This window comes from Elephas maximus, chromosome 3, assembly GCF_024166365.1.
Source record: "Elephas maximus indicus isolate mEleMax1 chromosome 3, mEleMax1 primary haplotype, whole genome shotgun sequence".
NCBI lineage: Eukaryota > Metazoa > Chordata > Mammalia > Proboscidea > Elephantidae > Elephas > Elephas maximus.
The window spans coordinates 212086996-212097813 of NC_064821.1; the positions used below are offsets into that span (position 1 = coordinate 212086996).

A 10818-nucleotide genomic window follows, 5' to 3' on the forward strand; every position below is an offset into this window, starting at 1 on the left:
AGACCAGAACCCAAGACATCTGATTCTTTGGATTTGAAGACAGTTTTTATCCCTGGTGAGAAAGAAATGAATTACAATATCTAAAGCATTGCAAAAATTTAGGAAAATGAGTTTTGACTCATTATAATTTCTGTAGTTCAGACTTGTAGTTATTTCTTCACAATAGGTTTTATCAACAAAATTCTTTTTCCCTGCTTCTCAAAAAATTCTACATTTCATCCTTAATGAGAATGTTGGTGTTTAGAGGAGGAATCAGGAGATTCAGTATTTCAATGATTTATTTGAGTAAAACAGAACAGCCAGAGAAGTGAAACAGCCCATTTCTGAGATTGTTGAATAGGGCACCCCCATTCACTAACCTTCTACAACCCAAGGTGTCTTACCTTAAACTGAATATATTTCAAAAGGTCAAAGTGCTCAGCAAATTCCTGGAGATACTGCCAAAATTTTCCTTGATTCATGTAATTGGGATAATCTTCTTGGAAGGGGAAGTCACTGTAACATGACATTTCCTTGGAGACATTTGTTACTAATGACTTGTAGACCCTGGTCATCCCATCTGTAGATGTCTCCTGTGGTTAAGGCAGAGTTAGCTTCATGAGGTGGGGAGACAGAAGGAAGAGACCAGAGACCCTGCTGGCTCACGCCAGCCTAGCCAAAAGGGCTCCACGAATTTTTAACAGTGCCTGCCTGTGGGTTTTGTTATTATTTTTAATTTGTATTGAATCTTTTGTTTAACTCCGTATTATTTTCTAAAATTAAGTATGTATTATTTGAGAATCGGGAAGGAAATGAAACCAACCACATGTCAAATTGCAGAAGGTATACAAATCAGACCACTGACCTTTGGTGGCTTGATGAATCTCACAGCACAGGAGAATAAAGATTTTTTTCCCTAGTACACTTCAATCCTAAGCTTGTGACCACTCCCACTTATATACATTTGCTTATTCTATTTTTTCCATTATCTATCAAATATCTATGCAAATGCCACCTCCTCCATGAAGCTTTCTCTCTGTCTTTCTAGTTAGAATGAGCCTCCCCCTTCCTGAGCTCCCACTGAATGATCTTCTTCCTTTCTACTGAAGCATTTTGTACTTGGACCTGCCTCGCAAATCCCCACTGAAGACCCTGTAACCAGTCCTGGTCAGAGGTAGGTGGTGGTAAACCACTTCCATTCCTGCTTTCTGATGCTCAAGTCACCTAAGTACCGGCCTGGCCCTCAGCTGTGCCCCTGAGGCGGCATCCCGAGTTCTAACAAGATTGGGCGGTGCCTGGGTTCTTCTTATTCTGATAATACGAAAGCCACCCCTTAGATCTTCCAAGGCCTGGGGTCTTGCCTCACCCTTGCCAGTTCTCGTCCCAAATATCTGAACAATGCCTGGTGGCAGGGGCTCTACCTCCTTTTGCCAGAGTTCCCTCCTCCCTAGAGTGTCATCTGCTCTGTATTCACCAATGCTGTTCGGCTTACCTGATGCGAAATTCTGTTGCTTTGGCTTAGAATGCCCGTGGTCCAGAAATCATTGTAAAACCCCCTTCATTATCAGACTTAACTTTTTCTTCCTCCCTGCCAACCGTCCCTGACCATGCCTTGCTGATTCTCAAGATGTATCACTTAGCAGACTGTCTCCTGCACAGTGCTTGGCACCATAGGCTAAAGCCATCATGCCTGAACAGGGACAATGCACACTGCCAGATGATAGTTGATAGAGGGGGAGGGTGTGAAACACGCACAGTATACTTCCACAGTCCTCCGATGTCATTACTTCTTTCAAAGCAGGTGGGCTCCAGGTCCTCATCCAAGCAGCATTTGATGGAGGAGAGGCCACTCACACCAGCTCCAATCACTGCAACTCGCTTGACCATAGTATGCTCTGTTAGAGGAAGGTCAAACAGAGCTTCTAAATACAACAGGAGTGGAAGGGAGAAGTTGCCACAGGACTCAACTTCTACAGTGATACAAATACCCTCCCTTCATCTTTGTGCAGAGAAAGAATCGGTTAAAATGCAGGCTCTGAAACCAGTTTTGGTTTAAATCCTGGCTTCAGCACTTATTAACAGTGTGACCTTGGGCTAACTGTTTGTCTGCTCTGTGACTCACTTTTCACATCAGTAAAATGGGTTGGTGATGATAAAAAAAATAGTAACTATTTAAAAGATTGGTTATAAAGATTAAATAACCGATTATGTTGTAAGGGTCTTAGAAGTGTACCTGCTACATAGTAGGTGCTCAATTCAATTTAGCTGGTATTATTACTGTTATTATTATTAGCGAGTGTAGCCAGGGCCTTGACCCCCATAGCACTCTAGATCTCCTCAGTATTAAAGGGGCTCCTTGCTGTCACCTAGTCCTACTAAATCCTAGGACCTGCAGCAAAAGCATTAGCTTTTATTTGAAGCAGCTAGAGGACTGAAGAATAGCTGGCCATGGGCCATGCCCTGCCCGAAACAAGGATATTATGTGAATTGAGCAGGGCCTTGATGTTGCACAGAGGCAAGACCAGTGGACCATAACACAGAACATAGTTCCCAAGGCAAGTCATACGGGACACTCTGGAGTTCAACACGAGGTCAAGTGGAAATGGGGATGTCCGTGTTTGTCAGGGGTAGACTGGGGGAAGAATATCTTATGGGAATTTATAGCCAGGTTTTCTTGATTTCATAATTCGGTCTTCTGTAAGCCTCAACATTGCTTTTGCTTTGATCAGATGGGTTAACCAGTCAGTTAATTCCAGCAAATCAGGTTAAGGTCATGCTGTTGCCCTCGACATGCCAGGTAGACCCACTTGCAAGTGCTGCTTTTCCCTGCAACACCCTTGGCCAGTTCAGAAAATACACCAAGACTAGTTGAGACCTGAAAGTATTTATGCATATAAAATATGTGTAACTGATTTTATCTTGCCTTTGAAGGCATGGGAATTTTTGAGGAGAGATTTTGCTATAAAATCCTTATGTGATTTTGTAGTATCATGCCACTTGCCACAGTGGTATCTGTCTTGAGTAACCAAGACAGCAAACATTTATGGAGTCCTTAGTGCCAGTAATTGGGAAAACATGTAGCATCATCATTTGATACAACTTAAGAGGCAGAGTCTCAATTTGAACCCAGGTCTCTGGCTCTGAAGCCTGGGTGTGTACTTCTCACTAGAAGAGCCTAAGGTGTTCTGTGACTCCCATCACTAAGCCTCACCTGGGCTCAGGGTTTGATGTAACACCTCTAGAGTTGGCCTGGGGGAGCCTGTCCCTATGGCTTTGCAACTTGCCTCTTGAGCAGACTGGAACGCCCAGACATAGAAACAAAGTAGATCGACTGTCTCTACAGGGGGCAGAAGGAACATTCTACACGCTCTGACCCCCTGGACTCACCTGGGTCTGCAGCAGGTCCATGGGCTTCTGATGAAGATCAGCGGGGTCTCCGAGGGTGGCCTGTTTCCAAATCTTATTAGTCATCTCGCCCTTTGTAAGGTTGAGAGTTACTTACCTGGCTTCATTACCTGTCATAAAATTCCCACCTCTTCTCCTTAGACACTTAGTTCTTTTGAATCTCTATTTGGGAGAATGGGGGCCCTTGTGGCACAGGGGTTAAGTGTTTGGCTGCTAAACAAAGGTTGGCAGTTCGAATCCACCAGCTGCTCCTTGGAAACCCCATGGGGCAGTTCTACTCTGTCCTATAGGGTGGGTTTGAGTTGGAATCAGCTTGATGGCAATGGGTATTTGGGAGAATGAGGTGGGCTGCAAAAAGGATGGACTGTGGAGGCAGCAGAACTGGTTTGAAACCTGCCTCTGTTACTGACTAGCCATGTGACCTGAGCACCCTACTTAAATGCTCTTAGCTTCATTATTTGTAAAATAAGAAAAATCCCAGAGTTGAAGGATCGTTTGAGTTTTAAATAAGGTGATATTACTTACATGAAGTGCCCAGCACAAAGCACTCACTCATTGTTTTCTCTCCTGCCTCCCTAGTCATCTTTCCCCCTTCCCTCTTGTCTCCCTAGAAAGACAGCTCGCACAGATAACATAGATATCGCAGGCTGGAAACCTACCTGTGGCTTCCTTCATGTTGAGGAGTAGGAGGTCTCGACAGCTTCCAGCCAGGAATAAACGGCATCCACCAAAAAGAACCCTTGAATTTCCAGGTACGTAGGTAGAGGTCTGGAGCTGGTAGATCTCGGCTGTGCTCTATCTTTGCAATAATAACACAAAAGAAATGGTTGCTAACTGAATTGAAAAAGTGAAAAATGTGCAGAAGTTTATAGATTGGCTGCAAATTAATTCATTAACTCCACAGATGCATTCTGGGTAACTCTAAGTGCAGGTTCTTAGCCAGATGCGGGGGCGCTCCAAGTGTGGATTAAGACCCAGTGACTAAGCAATAGTAATAAAGCCTTAAAAACAAAATGAAACCAAAAAAGACCCAGTGACAGTCCTCAAGGAGCAGACCCCCGACCCCACCATGTGTCAAGTCCTGCAATAGAAGCGCGCTCTGTGTGCCAATGTTTGCAGACTGTTGTGGGCTCTTTGGCCCTGCCTGGAGAGCTAGTAAAAGGCATAGGAAAGAAGTGGGGTAGGAGCTAAAAAGGGTCCTGGGGAGAAACACCTTGTCTTTTAGAGGCTGTGCAGGCAGCAAAAACGAATTGAGAATTTGCACCTTTTAAAATTACACCATCTTTACAGATTATGAATTTCTGAGTGGGGACAGCCATCTAAAAATACACTTTAGATCAGTAGCTGAGGTAATGAGTGAACTGGGAATTGGGAGATCTGAGCTCCAGCACTGTTTCTGCTTCTACTTCGCTGTGTGCCTCAGACACAATCTTTGATTTCTCTGTCCCATTGCTTTCACATGTGTAAAACAGAGGGCTGTGGTAGTTTTCTCTGCGTTTTGCTTCAGCTCGAAAGGACCATGTTTTTAATGCCTCAATGCCAAATAATTACAGCTTAGAAAAGAGATGTGAATTCAAACGTAGGATAAACACCGCAGGCTTGAAGGGCACGTGTAAGCTCTTTGCAAACTAGTAAATGCACTGCAAAAGCGGAGTCCTTTGTAGCTCAAAGGTGGCTTGTATTTAGTCTGCAGGCAGAAAGGAGCTCTAGTCTACTGAGCTGGACTTTCCTACATGATAATCTCACCCCACACCTGACCGACAAGTAGATGCAGGAATTCTTTTTGAGAGATGGAGACTGAGTGATTTACAAATCCTGTAAGTGATTACGATTTCTTGAGTCTGGAATCTGTTTATCATTGCCACCAGTGTTTTCTCTGGAGTACCTGGCATTTCCCAACGCCCGGCACTCCCACTTCATACACAAGAGGAACACAGAAGTGATCTTAGAATCACCCAAAGTCCCACGATTCTGCTGTTGACACCTACCTTTCAGACGGTTCCCCCATCCCATAATACTCCCTGCAGCTTTCCTCTGCTTCTGCCTTTCTAACTCTGTTGCTTTAACTCTAAATCAAGAGGCTTCAGAAGAATGGAATCACATTCTTAGGAATGCACTCACCAAGAACTTTCACCCTCTGCAAAAGCAGCTTCTGCAAATATTTCCCCATTAAAAAGAAAAACAAAAAACACTTACCTTGTTGGCATAAAGCAGAGACGCTGACTGAAGCTTTTCTTAAAGCCAAAAAGCCAAAGATAGTGTTTATCTTTTAAAAGACAAAAAACAAAACAACAAAACCAACCAAAAAACGTTGAAACCCAAATACTTCGTTCTAAAAGCAAAATAAATGGAAACTGACTTTGACCAAAGTATCCTTAGTTTAAAACAAAGCCACTGTCCTTTCTGTCATATGAGCGACAGACAGTAGAAGGAAAAATAAGTTGTGTAAGACACAAACTTGGTTACTTCCGCGAGGAGGGTAAATTGAGTTAAAATATGACTTCAGATTCGTAGGACAGAAACCACTTCCTGCCCCTTTCCCCGCCCTCCTAAACGTCACAGTTCTGGCCTAGCCCCCAAAGTATAGAAACCACGCGGTAGCCCCGTTGTTCTCAGTGTAGCCTTTAGAGGGCGCCAAGGTACCAAAATCACAGCCTTCCCAGTGAATCAGGTGTTCTACTTAAACTCTTAGGGAAACAAATGTCTATTGAACCATAAAAGGAGCTATCCAAGAGAAAAAGTAATTTAGGTGACTCATCAAGTTCTTCCAGACCAGGAGGTCTCTAACCCCAGAAGTGTGAATTAAAATTCAGAACTCATGAAGAGTTTAAGCAGTTTCATCCTTTTAGATTGGAATTCACCTAGGAACACAGGCATTTCATCTTTGGTAACAGAAAAGAGAGTATGTGGGCATGGCTGCAGGTGGACTGGGAGATGTGGTGGTGGAAATTGACTGAAGTTCTCTGTTACTGTTTTCTCATCTGGGAGTGAGGTGGGGAAGAGGAACTGGTGGAGGGCTGTGGTGAGAGATGATGTGAAATAGCCATCAATGAGATCCAGGAGTAAAGTGATTAGAGATTTGGGGGCAGCTGGATAGTCACGAGTTGAAGTGCTATTAGTTAGAGTGCTGACTGTTTTTCCTCTACCTACGCTCAGGTGTTCAGGTGGTGGTTTGAAGTAGGTGGAGGGTTGAGTTGAGACCATAGTTTGAGTCCTGCCATGTAACTATGAATGAGAGAGAGGAAACCATGGAGTTGAGGGTATATTCAAATATGAAATTATATAATTGTGGATCCTAAGCTGGGTAAAGAGGGAAGTGAAAAAAATGAGGTGAGGTGGGACAATGAAAGATGGTAGGTGTTGTATTGGAAATCCCAGAGGTTTGAAGGGAGTATTGTATAAGGAGTTAGGTGGAAGAATGTGACATGGTGGGTGAAGAATGGGATGCTTATAATTCAGACTGTGAAGTGTTACACTTGTTGAGAGTGACAAGGTCAAGATCTGCACTATCTAATACAGTAGCCACTAACCATATGTAGCTTTAAAATCTAAATTAACAGTAAACAAAACTAAAAATTAATTTTCTCCTTGGACTAGCCACATTTCAAGTGCTTAATAGTAGACGCAGCTCCCATATAGGAGAGTGAAGAGTAAACATTTTCATAATGGCAGAAAGTTCTATTGGACAGCACTGGTCTAGAGTAAAAACAGAGTAGAGGGGTGGATGAGGCCAGGTGGAGGATAGGATTGTTAGAGGAAACCAGGATAAGGAAATGAGAGTACACGACATGGAAGGTTTGTCTACTTGGATTTTAAAATCACTGAAAATTATGACAGGAGTTCTTGTGAAAACAGAGGCATTGAGCCAGAGATCCATTCATGGAACGCGGGAAGATGGCATGGAAGTGGGTAGATGACTGCAACAGAGGATGGTAGCAGGTGGTATATTGTGATGGCCTGAGCTTCAAAGGTTCTTGGGTTTTAGGGAAGAAGAGGGAGAGATGGTCTCAAAGCTTCAGGAGGAACAAGGAGAACACACGCCTCAAACCAGACCCAGCAGTCAAATACGATGGGGTCATCCCCACTGCCCTATCTGCTGGGCACAGAGAAGGACCCATGGTTCTGGCCCGGCTGTAGCTTCTGGGCCTTTGGGGGCATGGGAAACTGACCAGCAGAGGAGCCTGTGTTCCAGACTTGCCAGCTTCTCCTAGAACCCAGGTCAGCCTTCTCCCAGACTCTCCTGTTTTGTTTTATGGGCTGGTCTATTCTTTGGCGAAAGGGTGAACTTCAGGTGTGACTTCATTACTGAGCTAAAAGGGTGTCCAGGGGCCACTGTCTTGGAGTTTCTCCAGTTTCTGTCAGGCCAATAAGTCTGGTCTTTTTTTGTGAGTTAGAATTTTATTCTACATTTTTTCTCCAGCTCTGTCTGGGACCCTCTATTGTGATTCCTGTCAGAGCAGCTTGTGCTGGCAGCTGGGCACCAGCTATCTGTACTGAACTTAGTCTGGTGGAGGCCATGGTAGTTGTGTCTATTAGTCCTTTGGACTAATCTTTCCCTCGTGTCTTTAGTTTTCTTCATTCTCCTTTGCTTCCCAAGGGGTGAGACCAGTGGAGTATCTTAGACGGCTGCTCACAGGCTTTTAAGGCCCCAGATGCTACTTACCAAAGTAGAATGTAGAACATTTTCTTTATGAACTATGTTATACCAGTTGAGCTAGATGTTCCCTGAGACCATGGTTTCCACAGCCCTTGGCCTAGTAAATTGGTCCCTCAGGAAGTTTAGATGTGTCTATGGAGCTTCCATGACCTTACCCAGTACAAGTTGTGCTGGCTTTCCCTGTATTGTGTACCATCTTACCCTTCACCAAAGTTACCACTTATCTATTATCTAGTTAGTGTTTTTCTCTACCCTCCCTCATAACCATCAAAGATTATTGCTTTTTGTGTGTAAACATTTGCATGAGTTTTTTTGTAGTGGTCTCTTACAATATACCTCCTTATATGATTGACTTATTGCACTTAGCATAATGCCCTCCAGTTCACCCATGTTGTGAGATGTTTTGCAGATTCATCATTGTTCTTTATCGTTGCATGGTATTCCACTGTGTGTATGTACCATAGTTTGCTTATCCATTCATCTATTGATGGGCATCTAGGTTGTTTCCATCTTTTTGCTATTGTGAACAATGCTGCAATGAACATGGGTGTGCATATGTCTATTCGTATGACGGCTCTTATTTCTCTAGAATATATGCCTAGCAGTGGGATTACTGGATCATATGGTATTTCTATTTCTAGTTTTCTAAGGAAGCGCCATATCGTTTTCCATAACGGTTATACCATTTTGCATTCTCACCAGCAGCGCGTAAGAGTTCCAGTCTCCCCACAGCCTCTCCAACATTTGTTATTTTCTATTTTTTTTTTTTTTTTTGATTCGTGCCAGTAATGCCGGGGTGAGATGGTATCTCATTGTGGTTTTGATTTGCATTTCTCTAATGGCTACTGATCACGAGCATTTCCTCATGTGTCCGTTAGACACTTGAATGTCCTCTTTTGTGAAGTGCCTGTTCATTTCCTTTGTCCATTTTTTAATTGGATTATTTGTGTTTTTGTTGCAGAGGTGTTGGATTTTCCTGTAGATTTTAAAGATAAGACCTTTATCGGATTTGTCATAGCCAATTTTTTTTTTTTCCCAGTCTGTAGATTCTCTTTTTACTCTTTTGGTGAAGTCTTTTGATGAGCTTAAGTGTTTAATTTTTCGAAGATTCCAGTTATCCAGTTTATCTTCTAGAATTTGTGTGTTGTTAGTTATGGTTTGTATCCTGTTAATGCCAGTGTATTAGGGCCTCTAGTGTTGATCCTATTTTCCTTTCTATGATCTTTATAGTTTTTGGTTTTGTATTTAGGTCTTTGATCCATTTTGAATTAATTTTTGTGTGTGGTGTGAGGTATGGGTCCTGTTTCTTTTTTTTTTTTTTTTTGCAGATGGACATCCAATTTTACCAACAGCATTTGTTAAAGAGACTGTCTTTTCCCCATCTGATGGACTTTGGGCCCTTCTTGAAGATCAGATGACCGTAGGTAGATGGATTTACATCTGGGTTCTCAATTCTGTTCCATTGGTCAATGTATCTGTCATTGTATCAGTACCAGGCTGTTTTGACTATTGTAGCTGTATAGTAGATTCTGAGATCAGGTAGTTCTGGTCCTTCTACTTTGTTGTTCTTCTTCAATAATGTTTTACCGGACTTCTGGCCAACATGGTGCCGTAGACAGAAGCACCACACCATCCCTCCACAGCAAAGTCCTGAAAAACTAAGTAAAACAGAGACAAATGTCATTCTTGGAACCTGAAGTGCCAAATGAAGAGATAGAGAACTCCGCCAAGCACCGAATGGAATAAGAAACCAACAGAGGATGGAGAGTGAGGGGAGATATGTGCTGAAGGCCCCATCAGCTAATGCAGCTCGGATCAGCTATTTTGGACTCCTGTCAGGAATCGGCAGACAGGGAGCACCTGAAAGCAGCTTCGGGGAAACTCCCAGCAAGAGACAGAACACCCAGTAACCAGTGATACACGCTTTCCCACCCCCCCATTCTTTCCCCTACTCTACCTCTAAGCTTCCTGGCTGGCTGCGGTGGCTGCTGGCCAGGAAGTGCAGCATCCGTGCCACTTGGATTCGCCCCACCTGCATTGGAGATCAGCAGACAAGGAGCGCAGGAAAGCAGCTTCATGAAGTTCCCAGCAGGAGACAAAGCGCCCAGTAACGGTAAGGAGTGATACACGCTTTCCTAGCCGCCCCCCTCCACCTCTCCCAGCCTTCTCTGCTTCCCACCAGCCACAGTCTCTTGGCCAGGAGGCAACTGCTTTGGCCTCAGGCTGCTTGGATTCACCCTGTCCACACTGGCTGGGCCTCTGAGCTGGTGTTATTGGTTCTTTCTGTCTCTTTTGGTGTCTTCTGTACCTCCTACAACCTCCCCCTCACTTCTCCGGAAGACCTGGCTCCACATGGCATCTTTGTTGCTTTTTGGAAGGCTGTGAAGCCAAGCTCCACTGGGGAACCACTTCCCCGGCCCACATTATGGCACAGGACCAGGTAGTGTTTCTCTGCTGTAGGATAGGGTCATTATGAGTTGTAACCAACATGATGGCACCTAACAACATGGCTGGAATTCATGGAGGTGTACAAGGCATTCTTAAGGGAAAGAACAAGAAAGGTATTTTTAATGGCTGTGTGGACCATTTGCTTAACTTTTGAGGTCAGCCCTCTTTTACTGAAAATGCATCGTGTAGGGCATTTTTTGGAACTCTTAAGACGATGTTTTCTTTCTTTACTGCTTCCATCCATTGATGGGATGTGTTAATTGACTGTACTGGAACATCAGTGAAAAGGCTATCAGCAACACCCTGGAGCGAGCATCGTGCTGCAGTGA

At 43.8% G+C, this 10818-nt stretch overlaps 1 protein-coding gene across 7 annotated transcripts in view; it reads right to left on the reverse strand.

The window, feature by feature from the left end:
- The window catches only part of FMO4 (flavin containing dimethylaniline monoxygenase 4), a 78120-nt gene extending 72215 nt beyond the window's left edge, over positions 1–5905 (reverse strand). For 4 of the 7 annotated variants that reach the window (XM_049881240.1, XM_049881242.1, XM_049881241.1 and 1 more), the window contains exons 1-4: positions 5581–5903; positions 4044–4183; positions 1735–1874; positions 384–572 (exon numbers count right to left, since the gene is read on the reverse strand). In XM_049881240.1, coding sequence (XP_049737197.1) covers positions 384–572; positions 1735–1874; positions 4044–4059 — 345 coding nt within the window. In that variant the 5' untranslated portion in view covers positions 4060–4183; positions 5581–5903. Of the gene's footprint in view, positions 1–383; positions 573–1734; positions 1875–4043; positions 4184–5580 lie in introns of all 7 variants that reach the window. The other 3 variants (XM_049881238.1, XM_049881237.1, XM_049881236.1) reach the window with 3 other exon arrangements.
- Positions 5906–10818: the final 4913 nt, after the last annotated feature.